This window comes from Anguilla anguilla, chromosome 13 (assembly GCF_013347855.1).
Source record: "Anguilla anguilla isolate fAngAng1 chromosome 13, fAngAng1.pri, whole genome shotgun sequence".
Taxonomy (NCBI): domain Eukaryota; kingdom Metazoa; phylum Chordata; class Actinopteri; order Anguilliformes; family Anguillidae; genus Anguilla; species Anguilla anguilla.
In genome coordinates this window covers 26,509,100-26,528,723 of record NC_049213.1, presented here as the reverse complement: position 1 = coordinate 26,528,723, position 19,624 = coordinate 26,509,100, and the positions used below count along the sequence as shown (strand labels likewise).

At 44.6% G+C, this 19,624-nt stretch overlaps 1 protein-coding gene across 1 annotated transcript in view; it reads right to left on the bottom strand.

Moving 5' to 3' along the window:
- Nucleotides 1-19,624, bottom strand: part of ptprga (protein tyrosine phosphatase receptor type Ga) — a 200,072-nt gene that overhangs the window by 58,020 nt on the left and 122,428 nt on the right. The window contains exon 5 of the mRNA XM_035389363.1: nucleotides 4,565-4,660. Within this exon, the coding sequence (XP_035245254.1) occupies nucleotides 4,565-4,660 (96 nt within the window). The remainder of the gene's footprint in view (nucleotides 1-4,564; nucleotides 4,661-19,624) is intronic.

The following is a 19,624-nucleotide window of genomic DNA, read 5'->3' as shown; positions in this document are numbered from 1 at the left end:
AAACACACACACACAAAACAAACAGAATAACTGCTAAGCTTCCTGCGCAGAGGTTGTTTGTACACTACCATCAAAACTGTCAGAGTAAAACAAGAGAACGCTTCTCCACATTCATTTCCTGCAGGCTAAAAATGACAAATAGGAGCCCCAAGCCATCCATTTTGGTCGACTCCAAAGCACTTTATTTGCCTGAAGTTTCCCTGCGCAGGATAGTACTCCAGGATATAAATAGGGCTTCCTGTTGCTGGTCCCAGGCCAGGCGAGCTCTGGGGCCCGAGCAGTGGAACTGCAGCAGGCCTGAGTCCGGCCCAGCAGCACAGCCATCCCAGGGGCCGCACAGGAAAGCGTTTACGTGCTTCCACCGGCCCCTCGGCTTCCCCCTGGCCTCTGTTCCTTCCTCCGACGCAGCGCGCGGTGCAGTTTCAAAGGCCTGTGGGAGATCCGCGCGGTGCGCTGGAGCCTCCGCTCTCAACGGCTCCCGACATGAAACGGAATTCAAAAGGGGGCCGCGAGGCCAAGGGAGCCGCAGCAGCAGCGTTCTCTGGGGCGGCGAGTGACGAAACGGCGACAATCGACGGCGAGCAGGAACAACGGCTTCCTCTCCCTCTCCGGCTGCAGCTCTCCCCGCCCCCTTCCCTCGTCGCGGCCGTGGCGATTCCCCGCGCCCCGCCTCCCAGGGCCGGCCTGGCACTCGCCCGGCTGAACGGGGAGACGGATGAAGGGCCGAGGCGGGAGAGACAGGGGCCCGCGAGCAGGCAGGGAGCTGATTGATTGGAGGCACGGCGGCTGCCCAGGACCAAATGGCCGATCCCAGAGCTCTGGGGCTGCAGGAGTTAGCGGGCAGCGTCGCGCGGATGGGAAAAGACTGCGCTGAACTGGGAGGCCCAATCAGCAAGGGGCTTATTTTAGCAGCTCTGTGCCAGATCTGCCTGCTTCAGGACGACGCCGGCGGCGGGGGAATCGCACTTTCATTATTAATGTTTGCCTTTTAAAGCGCGTCTCCCCGCAAACCTCAGCGGGAACCGGGGTCGCCCGCCCGCCCTTTCCGATTGATACCGCGCCGACGGTCACCGCCGTCGGTCCCCAAAAGAGCCGACGTCCAGAACCAGAGGAGAAACGCCGAACGCCAACCTACTTATCATTCCACGTTCAATTAACCCCTCTCCCCCCTCTGTTCTCTGGCTTTCCCCCCTGAGGGGAGAGAATATTTTAACTAATTAACTGAAGCATTGCAACGAGGGTCCACTAAATCAAATTGTGTCTTAAAAGAAAAGAACCTCATTGCACAGTGTGGCTTTAATTCTTGTAAACACGATACAGGGACGCTATATAGTGCAGTATGACTCATGCATGTCTCTTCCCGCTTGCCGTAGTTGCACCTGTGTCCCATTTCAGCCTGCCTGGGAGCTGAAGAATAACCATCTCACCTCTGGACGTGTATTTATGCTATTTACAAATCACCATGTTTGCACATTGAAAATAGCAGCTGTAATTACTTCTGCACACAGCAATTAAGCAGAAGAATGTGCATTTGGAGGACTAAATATAGAGAACAAAGACACAGGCAAACACAGCAGACCTGCCCTTATTATGAAAATGTACACTGTTCTCCACTACAAAAGGCAGCGTTTACTGGAGAAATATATTTAAAAATGAACAAGTATTAATACTTCAGTATAGCTTCAATATTAAAAGACGAATAACATACTCATCGCATGTACCTCTTGTGCTTTGATTTAACTGACTCAGACTACTTTTTATTTACTAAGTATAAACTCAGGTGCATTCACATAGTGAGAGACTAGTGAACTTGGATTTGGACAGACAGTAAAATAAATGGGGGGAGGAAACTATGATGGATATTTTGTGAGATAAGTGAAAGGGAGGACGGTAGAACTGGATGTGATGTGTGCCTGAACAGACACTAGATCTATTGGGCCATACTATTCCTTGGCAGCTGAAATGGTTTAATTAATGCACAGCATCATGATCTATAAACATGTACACAGTCATAAACACTGACACATAGACACACTCACGGCACTCTCGCATTCTCTCCCTCTCTCACGCACGCACCCACACCCACACACCGACACAAACACACATACACAGATACACTGAGAGATTTGAATACGTGTGGTATTTGAACCCAGCCTGCTTGTTGTGGTCTCCTGTATTGATTTGTTAGGCTGGAGTGGTGAGGAAAAGAGCTAGCCGGGGATGTGTGAACAGATGGAGGGAGAAGGACAGCTTTAAGGTTATCACCAAACAGGAAAACCTTCCTTCCCCACTTGTTGCTTCTTCACGATAATGGCCCTCTGAGGACCCATCAGCTTTCAATCTTAACTCCAGCCACCAGGCTGTGACAAACAACACCAGTCTGAGTGAATACCCTGAATACCCTGTCACTTAGGTGACAATGTGTACATGTGCCTGTTTGTGTGTGTCTGTGAGCGTGCATGTGTGTGTGCGTATGCGTGTGAGCATGTGTGCACATTGTTACTTGTGTGCACATTTGGAATTAATGTCCGTGCGTTATATCTTTATGTGTGTATGTCGGCATGTGAGTGTATAAGTGTGTATGCGTTATGTATTAGCGTCATTCCCTTTGTGCACAGTGGAACGCTGTGTGTACGCTGCGTCCGGTGCATGAGCTGGCCGTGTGCGAGAGAGGCTGTATGCGCTGAGCCCGCTGCCACCATTAACCCGGCAGGTCCTGCGGCCGCTCTACAGTCAGCCGGCGCACGCTCAGAAGCGCCGCCGTTCTCTACGCTCCCCTGGACCGCGGCTGACAGAAAGCACCGCCATCGATCCGCTCTCAGCGTCCTCTGGCCCTGGATCCAGTCGCTGTCGACACGCGCTCTGCGCGACGGCCTGCCCTGAGCCAGTGTTACATCAAAGCCTGCAGAAGTGAGGGCAATCGGTTTCATTCATATTTAACGGCCTTCGCTCCCCCTCAGCTTTCTCCTCCTTTCTTCCGCCGTATCCAGACGCTCACTCGCTCACTCACCTGCGCCACTACAAAGCACAGCCTCCAAAGCCAGACCAGACGCCCCGTCTGGCTGTCCAAAAGCATGTGATTTACCTCAATCACTTGTGCATTATAGGTTGCAAAACGCATTGAAATGATATGTGAAATGTGACCATATAAAACACACAATAAACCAGAAAAAATGCCAACCGATATGTGACAACATAAGCAGCATAAACCGAAACAGAATACTTTATATCACCATTTCTCTATCATTTCCATTAGCATACGAGTGTTAGTTTCTCTCCAAGGTATGGTCTGGTATCTTGAAGCTGTTGATTGTACCTTTGATCAAATTTCCTAGGTTATAATGTTAAGGCAGCAAAACAAATAAAATACTACAAGGAGAAAAAGATTAGAAATGCAGACATTACATAACTATATATGTGCAAATGTCCACCATAACCACATCTCATCACCAGAACATCAATCCATGAAAGATTCATGTGAATGTACACATAGAAGCACAGCCGTCCTTTACAGCCTCGTACCGAAGCCTCTTAATGGCCTTGAGTGGAATGATTTGACACACAGTGTCACAGGGTCAGAGACCAACAAAAGGGGAATGAAATGATACTGATAATGACACTGGTGCCATTCCACTCTCAGCATATATGATCCTTTGTTTGGGGACTCTGGTATCCTGATGAGACATCATCTGTCATGAGAGAGGAGACCATCCTGATAGAATACTATATATTGCAAGAGATGTATGCTCTGCTGACATGATAATTCTGCCTCAGGAGCAGCACTGTCATGACATATTCCAATACTGCACTTTTACCTCTTTATTGAGAAAATACCATTACCATTCTGTGGGAAAAGGATCTGAACTGGAGAATTTTGAGCAAGTGAGATGGCAAGGTATCTAATCCAACGTATCAAATCTACTAAATGAGCTTAATCCTGCCAATTCATAGCAACAAAGATGACACTGTGTTAATATCCCTCTACATTACATTACATTGCTTGAACCACACAAAAGGCACTTTAACTCTCTCCTTCTGAGAAACGTGTACACTTCAAAGGACACACTTTTTTCCTGATTTCGCCTTCTTTTGATATGATGTTTGCAAGAGCACTGACAACTTACATCCCATTCAAACAAGACGAAAAAACAAACACGTGATACATTATTAACGAGAGGATAAATAAGCTGTTGGAATGAAAACATCAAAAGTTTGTATCAAAAAGAGTGCTCCTGGGAGCAAGGCCTGTGAAGAATCAGAAGTAATGCAACAAATCATCAGCTGTAATATCCAAAAGAAGATGGACATAAAATCAAGAAACGCCCTTCAAAAAACTAAAACACACTTAGGTCAAAGGGGCTACCACAGAAGCTTTTCAGCGCCAGTACTCTGTGCTTTGCCAAAGCACAACAGTGGTAGCCACTATGACATAAATGCTTTCCCCAAAAGGGAATTTTTTTACATACCTAATAACAGATATATTATTTTGAAAAAGAGAGAGCTCATTAGAATCCCAGTGATCTACAAAACAAACAAAAAAAGGTATATAAAACTCAAATCTCACCTGAAAGAACACTGCCATGGCAGCAATTATTCTGTTTTCATGAATGGCTGCGTGGAGGCTGTCAAAATCATCTGAGTTGTACATATAGATCTGCATCTGGAAGGAAGAGAGGAAAAGGTTAACAATGCCTGTTCCAATGCCTGCTTAGTTACACAATATCTTATGCGCAGTATGTATAGTAGGCTACAAATACTCTTTAAATCTATCAGTGTTCTAACTGTGTGTCACTTTATAAATGTTCAGAGTGATATGCTAGCTGAAATGTTACAAAAAATGTTACAAAAATGTAGCCTACAGGTCAACATCAAATCCTCACCATGCCAGCATTGGGTGTGGATGGGATCCCCAAAATTATGAATAATATTCTGATAAGATAGCAACCATTTTTTAGGTTCTATACATAAAATTCAGTATAACTAATTTAGCAATGTAGTAATGCAACTAATTATCTGCTCATTGTCCCAGCAGAAGTGACTGGAGGAATTGCTTGTTATAGCAAAATGCTTATAGAGCTAGCTGCCTTACCAAACACTTTATGCAAGTCGTCAGTTTCTGTTAGAAATTTGAGATCTGTTTAGTCTGGGAGATGCCTCAATTACGTGGTGTGAACAGTGTACAGTAGCCAGAGAAGCAACAGGGCGAGCTATTCCGGAACTGAACCAGACAGGAAGGGAGAACTGACAATACACAATTTCAAAATTTGTGTAAAGAGAGAGGACAAAACGATATCTCGAGCAGTTCCAGGAAAACATCTTCAGAGAGAGACACCGCAGAAAGCCAAAGTGATTATGACAAAACCTATGACAGAGATAAATGCAAACAGACATCTCAACAATAGTGAAAAACATGTTCACTCTGTTGAATACAGACGCCGTCCCACATGAAAATGAGAGCAGTGATGGAGATGACACATCACAAAGCCAGAATGTTCCGCAGAATGCATGGAAATCACCCAGAGGCAGCCGAAAAGGAAGAAGAAGAAAATCACTGGGATGAGGTCCCATTTCAACACTGTTCATACAAAGAAAGCCAAACCCTTTTCTGACAGTCCAGAAAAAAAAGAATGGGCTTGTTTTAGCAGCAAAACATTGGTTAAGAAAGCAGGAACTTGGTTGCTGAATGCATTACAGTTTTAGAATTTAAAAAAATTGAAGACGCCCTAGTGCTAATTTTTAAATACCAGGGCTCACAAAGTAAAATATAAATTAAGTTTGAAATGTTACATTTTCTTTAGCTAGAGTATATATATATATATATATATATATATATATATATCCATGTGTTTACATGTGTTTATGAAATATTTCACTTTAATCTAATCTTCAGACGGACCAGCATTGGAGTATACAGCTAATTAGCCAATTGAGGAGGGGTAATTGGCGGAGGAGAAAAAGCCGACATACACGCCAACCGTCCAGGAATGAGCTTTCCCACCCCTGAGCTAGCCCCTCTGGCTGCGCCACTGACCTTGAATGTTTTTCACATCACAGTGCTAATGCCTTTCCCTGTTTGAATATCGCAGACAGTGAGGTCAAGGTACTTTGTTAGGCACCGGCTCCGGTTTCTCCGGATTCTCGCTGGCGCAAACCCGCCCTCTGCATCCAGCGGTTGTCATGGAGACGTGCAGTCTGAGTCACAGGGACTCCAGCTCACACCCGCCCCACGACGAAGCGCTTTGCGCCGCGTGCGGCATGCGATCTGCACAGCCTCCGTTGCGTCACGCGGCAAACACTCGCCCCGCAATTCTCTGAAGGTGAGAGTGCCTGAGCCGCACAGGATGTGCATCACAGCGACGGCACACGAGCCCCTGAGGGCCCCCAGGGGCCCCCGCACTGCTCTCCGAGCCCCCATCAGATGCAGGCGATGAGGGAAGGACGGCGGCGTAAGCAGAATTCTCTCCTTCGCCCAAAACCAGGCAGGAAATGTGAAGCCTCAGTGGAGCCACAGACAGTGGCTGAGTTTAACAAACGAGCACCTTTCATTTCTGAAACTGTGTCCGACATTAGGCATGACAGAACCTCTCCCGATCTACTTATGCACTGACGTGCGGGGGGGGAAAAAATGAAGCTGTCAGGCAGCGCAATATGTGCTAGTGAAAAAAAAAGGAACGAAAGAAGAAAAAAAAAACATGTATTTCTAGATAAACATTGTCAATATTGTGCCAGTTTCATTTTCCACACCACCCTAATCCTTACATAAAGCCTTATTTGCGGCTCCTTTGATCTATTTCTGCGGTAAACGCTTCTGTGTTCTCCTAATATGTATGGCATACCGTGCATTTTTTTTTTGCATTTATAACAGAACAAAATGAACCTAAACGCTTTCAGGGAAGGCTCCGGCGTCTCCCTGACAATGATTAATGAAAATAATAATAATAAGATCCCTGCGATGAATGCGGAAGCACGCGAAGCACACAAAGCGTCAGCGGGGCCGGTCTAGACGTCGTTTGGTAAACAGGCCGAAGCCGGAGTTGCGGCGCGAGGTCTCGCATATTTACGCCGTCTTCCGCGCCAAAAGGCTGCGATTGGGCAGTCAGATTGCATTCGGCGGCGAGGAAGGAATGACAGGCAGCGCAGCATCCTTCATCTGTATTCTGGAAAATGATCCGCGATGCAGAAGGAATGCAAAACCCATCCCTGGGCTCGTGACTGAGGCCGTGCTGCTGGGGAGAACTCCTCCTGCAGCACGGCGAGCAAAATGGCCTGTTCGGAGAGCGCGGGCACCGCGATGGCTCGGATAATGATTCCGGCGGCCCCCGCTTCACTTTACTCCTGCGAGTAGGTGCTGCGGAACACGTCGGGGCGGCTGTATTTGGAGGGATAATGGGATGAATCATAGGGTCTTGCAATACTGTGGATAATAGATTATGCTAAGTGGCAAATTACTTGCGCATTCACATCCAGACGTGCTGATAATTTATTCAGACGCATGGAAAAAAAGAGGTGCCCGTGCCATTGACAGCCATTCCAAAATACATTATCTTCACTTAATGAGGCCTTGTAGCTGGCTACATTATCATTTTGCCCACCAGAAAGGATTGGCTGGGCTTTCTCACTCAACAGTCATCTCCAAGTGTGTTGACCTCCAAGCAATCTGGTCATTATGATGTGCATTAATATAAAAAAGCCTTCCGAGACAGTGCTTATGAAACCTCCTGTGTCACAGAGACTCAGGATAGCTTTTAAGGAAACAAACGATGTCAAATGTTGTGTTTAAAAAAGTTAATTTCAAATAAGACACTTTGCCATGTTTGGAAAAAAAAAAATGGCAAAAATCCAAAACAAGTTTACTGGGGAATCTCATTGATATGCGTGAAAACAAACATGTGCTAAAATGCCAAGTCTTTCCCAGCTGCTTGAAAACCCTGTACAAATATGCATAGGCTTACGGGAGCAAACAGATTTCTATCAGGTCTGTAAGCGCACGCTGTAATCCTGCCGGGGGTGCGTGGCTCTGCGAGGGCTATTAACAACAGGTCGCTCATAGTTATCACTGATCTCCCAGCCTGATCACAGCCCCTCAGCACTTCATACAAAGCAGTGCGCGAGCTCCCCTGGGGCTGGCGGAGGGGTAGAGCGGTGCCAACATTCCCATCCTCCAAATAAAGAGCAAACACAAGCCCGCGCTAAAGCCTCAATATGGGCCTTTTCAACAGATCTCAATCCTGAGATGAACGGAGTCAGGGATTGACATCATTAGCATGGCTCCGGTAAAGCTCCAGCCAGCGCTCTCTGGCTCTCACCCTCCCTCCTTCTGCGTCACATCCAGGCATACTTAAGTGGCATGGCTGCATGCTGTCCTGCCAAATAACAGCAAATAACTTGTCAAAACAAACAAACAAAAAAGTAAAAAGAAAATGCATACACTAAAACAGTGAAGGGCTTTTTTTAAATGAATGGCAACAGCAACAGTAAAAAATAATCTGTAATAATAAAAAGTGCAATAACAATAATAAAAAGAATGACAACACAAGGTTGTATGTATGTTATAAATATTTTAGAAGATATTAACATATATAGCAACTTCAATAAAGCAATGCACTGTACAGAGAGCTTCTCTCTTTGTCTCTGTCCTCTTTCGGTCTACCCCCCGCTCCCTCCCGCTCCCTGCTCTCCCTGAATGCACATACTGCAGGCTATGTCTACGAGAGCATGATGAGAGACTGGTGAAGTTGGGCCCCGGAGGCAGAGGTCAAGGGCCCATTCTGGGAGACTGCTGGGAGAGGGGCTCTGTGGCCTTCAGAATAAATCCTGACCTTGTGAAGGGCGACAGAGCACCCGCCTGTCCCAATAGGGAGATTAGACAGGACCTCCCCTTGCACCAAACACAGAGAGACAGGCCTGCAGAAGAGGGAGAAGCAAAGACCCTGGGCGCTTCGCTAACGTTCCTCTCATAAAACGGCTAAAACAGAAACATGCATCGCTGCCTTGGGGGATCTGTCGTTCCTCGTGCTCCTTTAGTTCAGAGGAGGGCGATTTCAGAGAGACTCTTGCCAAATCTCTTGGATCTACACAGCAGCACAGCATCTTCTGTGGATGGGGGCCTTTGAAAATGGTGGCTTGTTGTTTTTCAGGAATGGTTTTCGAATCTGTCAAATGCCTGCCTGTCAACTGATTCGATCTGCTCAAGGCTTCTTGGGTTTGAACCCTTGCTCTAACTCAGCGAGGGTCACCTTTGAGAAATATGACTTCCTTTAACCAATAATGACACAATTCCAGCTGGCAGCTGTACTGGCAATTGAACAATTGTGAAAAACCAATAAACATCTCTCATTAAAATCAAAGTCACAAAGAGAAGTCACCCAATCTGCTAATTAAAACTAATCAGCTGTTTCCCGAGTTCCTTTAACAGGGGGCTAAGGGTGATCATTTGTCGTTCTTCTAAGTGTTCAAGGATAAACATATTGACCATCTATCTCAATTCAAACACTCTTAACTGCATTAGCCAATTAGCTGTCTCTAAGGCTTAATTTACTCATTGTGTTTGGCACAGACAATCTATACTAGACTGCACTCACACAAACCTGCTACTCAACAATCAAGCAGATTTAAAACGACAGAAAATAATGACCATATTCCACAGAAAATGCTCAATTACAAGGGCACAGTTTAATCAAGTCTTCAACGTGGGAAACAACAACTACAATTCCTTGGACCAATTTGTCCTTCATCCAAGCTTATTACAATAAATCTTGTGCCAATTATGATAAAGTTCCAAGGACTTGGAGAACACATACGTATACCCACATGTGCACACACACACACACACACACACACACACACACACACACAGGAAAGTATTATAGACTAGGTCATCCACAGAGAGGACTCCAAGAGTAAGTACTGTAAAACAGGACAATAAACTCATCCTCAGGTGAGTTCTCGGAACAAATAACCCAGACCTTTTGACTGCATATCTGTCTTCTGCCCAATATATTCAAGCACAACACCGACCTCGTACAAAGACGAGTGGAGTAAATTTAAAAGAGGGTCCAAAAGAACAGAAAAAAAGGAACAACAACAGATACTTAAAGGCATACTGTGCAGGATTGTTTTAGCCACGCTGTGGTTCTGTGTTTAACCCCGCCCACTCACCCCGAGTGCCCGACCTAACATAGCGGTTTTGTTAACATACAGAAGAGATTGCCCAGAAATATCCCAAACACAATTTAAAAATAACAAATACGGATAAAGGTGCACAAATTTGGCAAAAGTGCATAAAGACAGAGATTGCCAGTGCATCATACATATGCCATAGATACGCATGGTTATTTGATCATAGTTTTAAAGTAAAAAATCATGAATAGTATGCCTTTAAGGACATGGGACAAGGTCAGATAACGGCTGGAGGATCTCACATAAAAATGCTGAGGTTCAATGAATGCAGACTGAAACTGGTAGCCTTCATACCTTTGCACAATTTAAATGATTTATAATCCTTGCTTGTGAGTTTTAAATATGCAATGGCTGCTTTAATTTGTGCTGTTTCGCGTGACTCATTAAGAATTCAGCCCCGTTTGCGTGCGTGTGTAAAAACCCACGGTGCTCATACATTATTACTGCGAAGATCCAGCGCAAGCCAATTCTCAGATTAACTTAGGCGTGTGCGATTACACAGTCATATGTCTCCCTCGTTCTCAATGGACTTTCCCCTACACTGGGCTTAAATGCATGTGGGTGTGAGTAGCAACCAATTAAAACACGTGTACACATGTGCATATTTTACACACCGAGGCAGCCGTGATTTGAGTCTAATTATAGCCACAGTATGGGAGGGAAAAAATTTAAAGAGAAGAAAAACAAAAACGAGGGTATTATGTAGCCATATGAACGGGTGACACGCTAATGCATTATTATTACAAATATTCTAAGCGTCCTCAAAGGGGGCAGAACACCTGCATCGCACTCCACTCCATTTTTCATCATGTTGGGTCTGAGCAGCTAAGCCCCTTTATTGATTTGCCCACTTATTCCTCTGAAACAACGGCCGTCAATGTCGGAGGGGAGATGAACGAGCGCGCTGCCAAAGCAAATCCCCTCTCTGTTCCCAAAGATTCCTCACCCCTCCCCTCCCCTCCCCGTCTCCTCTCTTCTCCAACATGTTCCTGCTCACCCCCCCCTCCCTCTTTTCCTCTTCCTGACCGACACTGTTTTCTTTTCCTTTTTTCTCACCGCATATGAATGAAATCCATTCTTACTACTCAAAGGCAATTTCTACCTGTGCGTTCGCCAGCGTGGGGCTTGACTTACGAACATGTCAAAAACATTTTTATATACTTTGCGGCCCCCTCTCTGAAGAAATAAAAACGTACCTTCGCCTTGTAGAGCATGTTTCAGACATAGCTATATGTCCCGGGTGCTCTTAATATAAATGGTAATAACAACATGCACTAACAGAATTTCAAAGAGCGATGCTGTTTTATGTGGAGCAAGTCAGACAGCTCTGTGTAAGAGAGTACAAAATGGAAGCCCCCCCTCCCCCCCTCCCCCCACCTCTAACCCAAATGTTACCACAATGCCAATGTTGACACTGATGACTTGACTGCTACCTTTTTCGTGTCGTGAAGAGAGGCACATTAAATAGCACACAGATGCATGGTGCGCACAGAAGGGAACCAGACATTGAGTTTGCATGGAGGTTAGGAGGCAAGAGAAAATGAACTGCATGCTCAGGTGTAACATTAGAAATGAGCACATTTTGCCTGAATCGAAATGACAGTAACACCTCATGTGTTACACAAGGAACACAAGGCAATTCTTCAGCATCACATCATGTTTATAAAATGTATAAAAAGAAAATATGTATGTGTGTGTGTGTGCGCACGTTTCCTCTAGGAAGACATAACTATAATATTCAGGCCAGTACAGAAAATCATTTGGAGAGAACTGGTGACCTACTTATGTTGGACAATAATAACAACAAAACATCCAGTCTTGTAAATGGGGTTCATGAATCTAGTGATAATACATAGCAAGAAAAGGGAATGAGGAGAGGAGGGATTGAAACGTGAGTGGTGGAGTGAAACAGTCTCATTCAAAGCACCTCACTATTTCACACATTTATAGAACATCAGAAAATGTGCCTTTTCATAGAACAGCAAACTTTACTAATTGCATAAATGGTACAAGATAATAACCTTAAAGCAAATGTGGTTATGTTACCATGGTTGGCAAAAGAAAGATTTGCCAGTAAAAACGATATATATCTACGTTAAACCTTGAATTCACAACTGCGTAAAGCATTGCTTTGCCACTTAGTTCTGAAGTGCTGAATGAAAAATTAAGCAAAGTCAAGAAAATAAATATATATTAACTGCTTGAGGCACAGCGGCAATGCTTTTAGAATATTTTAAGACTATGTTCAATAGTTTATAGTTAAGGTTTTTTGGAGGCCATTTAAAAAAATTCCAGTAACAGAAAGAGCAGCTCATATTCAGTCGAGCAGGCTCACAGTGCTATCGGTAGACGTATTGGCTAACTCTGGAAGCCGCAAAAGAAAAAAAAAAAATGTAATGCTCAGTTAAGGATTTTCTTCACGACTCTAAGCACACCACTGAGCAGTCCTCTCCCTCTTGGTTGTCTTTGAGCGGCAGGGGCTGGTTTCTGTATTGCTTGCAAGTGGAAAAACGGCATGACGTTGGCACCCCCCGCTCCCATCCCGATGTGAGAATTGCAGGCACATAGGAGGACTCTGTATGTGTCCAGAGAGACTAAGATCAGAGGGCGAATCAGAATCCACTGTAGCTTTTGATGGCATTGCAGACTGTTGTGCTTCACTTGGTGTCCCTGCACACAGAATAACATCAAAGATGTACAGCACGATGAACTCGATGGTACAATTTTATTTGTAATTCATACATTTCTTTTCCTTAAAAGCATCAGACACTTTTACACCATCAGCCACGGCTACTCATTAATTAAACAATTTTCCTTTTATTTTGCGTTAAACAAATAGACTGCTTTGCTTTGATGAAGCACGGCTTTCGAATACACGAGGATATAAAAAATGTCCCCTTTCCCATGTTGCAGGTATTACTTTTTTCATAAAACCAGAACAATATTGTTTTTGAGAGAAGAAAGAAAAGAGCCCATGGCAGAAACGAGATTATTAAAAATGGTATGAGGGCGCAGAAGAACTGGGACAGCAGCGATTTGCCCTCTAGGCATGATAGTGTGCCGCTTTAAAGAATGGATGTGTTTTCAGTGTCATTGAGGACAGCACAGGAAATACGACATTACGTTACAAATTCAACCCCCTCCCTTCGAATGGGAAGGTGAATAAGAAATAAAAGGGAAGGTAGAGAAAAGGCAGAGGCCCAGCAGTCATCACTTATCTCAGAGGCGTTAATGGGATGCAGCTGGGGGAAGGAGGACACAAAGCCATCAGCATCATGCATTTAAAGGACAGCACTAATCCACTCAATAAAGACCCATTTTACCCATTCAGCAGCCACAAAAAGCACTAAATGTCCTGAAACATTCCAACTTAAAAATTCATTAAAGTTATTAATTTGATTTCTGACTGGATTTTTTTCTCTCTCCCCCTTTTAAGGGGTGGTGGGGTTGAGGAAGGAAGAGAGCACGGATACGTTATGTGACATCTTCAAGGCGCAACGCTTTTCCGGGTGAACAACTATGAAAGTGAAGCACAGCAAACAATAACAGTGGCAATCCTGCACACACTTCTGCATGCTTACGCATTCTGCAGTTTATGCATTAGGCTTTTGGCTTGAGCTCATTGCTGGCACATGTTCGTATTCAGTTAAATGTTCATATATTTATGTCTTTGTGCAAATGTAATTTTCAGCAAAACACAGGAAGCTCAAATGTGGAAGCTCATTTCATGGATGCTCATGGACATTCAACAGAAATATTGATCTGCCCATGTGCAATGGAGTTAGTAGCTTAGTGTGCATGTGTGTGCATGTGTCCGACATCTGATTCTGAGATGGGATGTGTATACATATGCATGCATGTGCTTGAGCGCCTCTGTGTGTGCAGGCGTATTAGAGGGTGTGTGTATGCATGCGTGTGTGTGTGCGTGCGTGTGTGTGTGTGTATCCAATATTGAGCGTTATTCAAGTACGACTTTTGCCTGCCTCTTCTCAGGCAGTTTACTATTATTTTGTCTGCTACAGTATAATACATCTTCTCTTGCAATCTCATAGGTCACATTTCTGTGATCTTACCAAATGCATTTGAGCTCCAACCAGAAGAAACTATTAATGCAGCGAGTTAAAAGGTCTACCACCTGCACAGAAGGGGTCAGCTTGCTGTCCCTCACTGCTTCAATGCATATAAACTACTTCTTCAGCAACATCTACATTGTTTTCCTTTCCTTTTCAGACCTTTTTCCCCAAGACCATTTCAAGCCACTCTCTGCTTAGCCTACTACTCATTACATTATAATCCTGCTGGCATTTTATTGAGACCCCTCCCCCCCGCCAATATCCCTGCACAGTGTTTACTAGTATTTGCCCCAGTGCTAAACCAGCACCATAAATATGGGGTCTGCCGTTGCCAAAAACGCTTTAGATGCTTAACAAGGAAATATATGGGTTGTGTAGGGCTTGGCAGAGCTTTGCTGCTTTGCTCATTGTCTCCAAAGGCACCTGAAACAGAATTTACCGGCCCTTGCAGCGCCCCTTTATGAAAGACCGTTTGCCAGACTTCCCAGTACAGTGCAGCCTGTTGCCTACGAGTTGTCAACAACTGCAGGCGAATGCCAGAGGAGGGGGAAATGGAGTTCTCTTCCCCTGATCAGCCATAAAGTTGGGATTTATAAAGTGTGAACAGTAAGGAAAAAAAAAAATAGTTCTCAGTTCTGCATCCTCCTGTGATTCTGGTAAAGTGAGAGCACATTGAGTAAATCTCTCTCAGAGCCCCATACCAACCTATCTCCCACAGGGATCACCACAGAAGAAGAGTGCAGCCTCCAGCCTCCGCAATGGTAGGCTGCTGGTATATGGCTGTTTGGCAATCTCCCCCCCCCAAAAAAAAAACAAACATACAATTCACTCTGCGTAGCCTCAAAACACACAAACAAAGGCAAGTCAAGCTGAAACTGAATGTCTTTCCAGCTCAAAGGCTGCTAATATGAATGGGGAATCAATGCTTCAGCAGTGTTTTTATTCAATATTTCCCCCCTCTAGTGCAGCATAGCTCAGTTGTTATAGGGAACTGCTATACTTATAGGATTATGGTGATCTGCAGCTTCCAGCCGAGCACTACCGCAACTGCATATACAATACGTGTGCGCCCGTTGCGTGCCCGTGTGTGTTTGTTTGTGTGTGTGCCTTTGTATAGATCAGTGATTCTTTCTATGCCTATTGCAATCAATCTATATAAATTAAATCATTGATAAAAAATGTACTGAAGTGCTTTTTATTACCTTCAGTGCAAAGTGTGGCAAAAAAAGGACACACGTGTATTTCTCAGCACATCACTGAACCGCTCCAGCCGTTTTGTTGTTCAAAGTAAACGCTTGAACAACAATGCAGTCTACACAGACCCTTCTGAGTAGCACAATACAATTCACAGTTGGCTGTCAATTAAACCATTTAGTTTCCGATGCTAAACATCTTCACATTTCATTTGTACGTGTCCCCTACTTCTCCTATAATCATCATGCATTTCAGTATTGATGGGTGTGGTCAAGCGTGTATGTGTACAGTATGTGAGCAATAGAGAATTCATAAACAACACTTGAGTGATATTACACACACACACACACACACACACTGTACATGCATGCATATACACAGCCACACTTGTGTGTGTATGTAACAGAGACAGTTCGTGACTAATACTTCAGTGAATAGTACACATCTAGATAAAAAGACTCCACTCGCGCAAAGGCGAATACATTCAATTTCCCTACAAGCAATTCCAGAGGACTATCTCAATTTTTTGGAATGTTATTTTATTTTCTCCATTTTGTTATGGCTGCAAATGTTGATGGGCTAAAAAATCCAATTCATCAATGACAGCCCTTATCTGCAGTACTCATGGCTGCACACTGTGGAAGAGGCAATGCCTTCCTTGCCCCCCATCACGTGTGTTAATTTACTTTGTGCCTCTTATCTGATGGGATAAAGATTGTCAAAGCACTTCTAAGACCCTATAACCCATTCTCCATGTACACAGTTATTGTGCTCCTTCGGAGGAGTTGGTTGGGGCCCGGGTTCGATAAACGGGAATCGTTTCCCGCTGAAGTGTAACAGAATTAAAATAGCCATCATCACCGTTGTTGCTAGCGAGGGATGAAATCAGCGGGGGAGACGAATGCTGATCTCCACTCACCCAAACAATCTCACGCGTGCATTGAGAGTGAGCGTGCTCTGGGAAGCTGACAGAGCTATGATTATAGGATTGCGAATGACGAGACTCAACATTGCCAAGAACAGTGGAAATAAATGATGCCAATGGTGATGAGGACAAGGCCAATGCAAACAGCGAGAGAGGTTACCAGCATGCAAAAGACTCAGTCTCAGACATAACTGTATTCATTCATGCACTTTCTTCACAGTCAATTACAGGGGCAAGAAATCTACATAAAGATTTATACTGAGGTTGCCGTGAAACAAAGGTCAAGGAAAAATGTGAGACTTTACAACCGAACATAGCAGACATGTCAGATTCACAGCTGTATGTGCGACTGACACAATGCACTTAGCATATCATAGGGACGGAGTGTGGCACAGTGGGTAAGGAACTGCGCTCGTAACCGAAAGGTCGCAGGTTCGAATCCCGGGTAAGGACACTGCCGTTGTACCCTTGAGCAAGGTACTTAACCTGCGTTGCTTCAGTATATATCCAGCTGTATAAATGGATACAATGTAAAGTGCTATGTAAAAAGTTGTGTAAGTCGCTCTGGATAAGAGCGTCTGCTAAATGCCTATAATGTAATGTAATGTAATATCACCGACCCTTGCGGAGTTAAAACCACAGGTCCTGAAACAGCAGGCCATCATGCAGTCATGATTTCCAAGTGCTAATTGTGGAACAATTAGCAAATGGCATGGTTGGTAAAGCATAAATCATTAATCTCATAGATGTAAAAAAAAAAGGTAATTTAGTCATACTGCTAATTTATAATTATGTTTTTTTTAAATGAATTGTCCCTATCTGAGCAGAATAGTACCTTGTCAGATCACAATGCTGCAAGGCCCCTCTTAACAGAGACTGCTCCCACTTTTTTCTTGCATTTTACCAACCTGGGGCAAAGCATCTTCAAAGTGAGAAAGAACCTGTCTACCGAGTGTACTTTCCCTGCTACTTAAAATTCAGAGTGGTTGGGGATCCAGACCTGTGATAAGTAGGTTGCAGGTTTGAATCCTTGGTGTGACATTCTTCTTGTAAAAAAAAACCCACAGGGCGTTTATTTAACCTCAATACATATATTTACTTCAGCAATGGATCATTAAACTGTGAGCTATATAAATTTTCCATGGTATCCGGCAAAGCACATAAACAATGTACAGCACTGTGTGTCCTGACATGGCAGCGGTAAGCTGGTGGGTGGAAGGTCTTAACAGGAAAGCGCTCTGAGGTCTCTTCCCAGAATGCAGCCTCATCCTCACAAGAGCTGTCAGCTTTGCTTCTATCACTATTCCCATTGATCAGCTGAAGAAATCCATGCGATGTGGCCATACTTTTTGACAGTGAAAGCTTTGCGGATATCATCCAAGCGGCCCCGCTCCCAGGCTTCCGATTGGCTGACGACAACGGCCAGCGATGCAACATTAGCGGCTAGCCGCAGGTGTTAAAATGAGTTCAGAGCGGAGCGTGCCCAAGAGTAGCTGACTGCCTTGGCTCCTCTACTGCCACTGCCGGGATGGCGCCTGGTTGGCCGCCAGTCCTCCGCTGAAAGGGATGGCAGCCGCAGCTTGGCGACCACTTTCAGGCAGGAGAGCTCCCAGTGTGGTCCTAGCAGTCACCGCAAAGCAGGGACAGCAGCTGTGTCACCTGACTGTCGCCGGGCAGGGTCCCTTTGCCACCAGGTCACCGGTTTCCTCGGGAACCACTGACAGGCACATTCCGCCTCCAGACCGGGGGACGAGGAGCCGACACCTCCCTGCGCATGCACCTCAGAGCCAGGCAGACGGGTTCCCTCTCACGGCACAACCATGTCCCTGTCTCTCCGTTCCATTAGACACCCCTCCCACCAACATATCCCCTGAAACCAACAGTGTCTCAGCCCTGCCAACCCAAGGGTAAATGTGAGGGCAAAACTGTGAATTATTAAAGCTATCCTGCATCCATTCTCCATCTCTTCCTAATCTCTGTGAAAAAGGTCACAAAACACTCACACGGACATCCAGTTCAGATATGTGTGATGCTCTACCTCAAGGATGTCAAAGGAATGGAGCCCTGACACCCGCAGTGGAAGACCATTACTCCACTACTTACACCTAGTTCTCAGGGAGACACAGCTAAAACGAGCAGAGAGAAACGGTCTGGAATTTGAGGAAATCCCTCGTTGCTGGGTTCTGGGTAGAGACAAAGATGCGGCCCAATGCAAGGTTCACAAAGCTGGGACTCAAAAGCCTGGGACCCTCTTAAGAAGGGACAGCATTTTTGAGGCCCATCCCAATAAAAATATGGACTAACAAGGAAACACACACTCACACACACTGCAAGTGCACTAAAATATTTAATATTATGTTTAGTTTGAGTGTAAATGTCTCTGATTTGAGGTACAGCACGTTTTTACACATGAACATGGTTTGAGAACGACTTACGATCACACATTTACATTAGAGTAACAGCATATTGAAAAGGGTATTCTCATTACACCTTAGCTGCATGGTGTGGAGGACTGCTTCAATGTCAGGACAGGGAATGTGTGTTCTAGCTGATGTTAACAGTAAGGTCAGCTCTCAGATTGAAGCCAAGAGCCGCTAATCCCACCTCCCCACGAGCTCCACGGCAATAGGCTTGTCAATCACGTACCGTCCATGGAAACTCCACAAAGAGGTCATTTATCCATTAGCAGTCTACTCCGGTTCTCAGACTGCAAACACTATCTTTAAATAAATTCTTTCAACACTTTAACCCCCCCCCCCCCTCCCCACTAATAAAAAGCCAAGCCTCCATGCTTTATCATGTTCTGTGGTAATTTTGCTGAAGCTCTTAAAAAACAAGCTTAACCCATCAGGGTGTAGTGCAAATCCAAAGCTTTCTGTCTGTAATGTGAAAAATAACCTCACCTGTAATTTTGAAGTAGTTTTCTCCAGTTTTCCAGCAAAAAGCATTTTCTTGCCATAACACGCAACATATTTACACATTATGTACATCACACAATCAAATACTAGTTATTCAGTACCAGATAATTCCAAGAACAACACCCTATACAGTCCCTTGCTGCTTGATATACCTGGAGTCACAACAGCTTTTAAAAGAAAGTTGTGTACTCATAACACATTTAAAATGTGTGTTACATCCAGCACATGCAGGTATCTACTGTTCAGATCCTGATACACTTCCACTCACCAATCACCATCACTGTCTCAAACCAGTGATACCACTCCCTTTTAATGTTTTAATAACTGTAAAATAG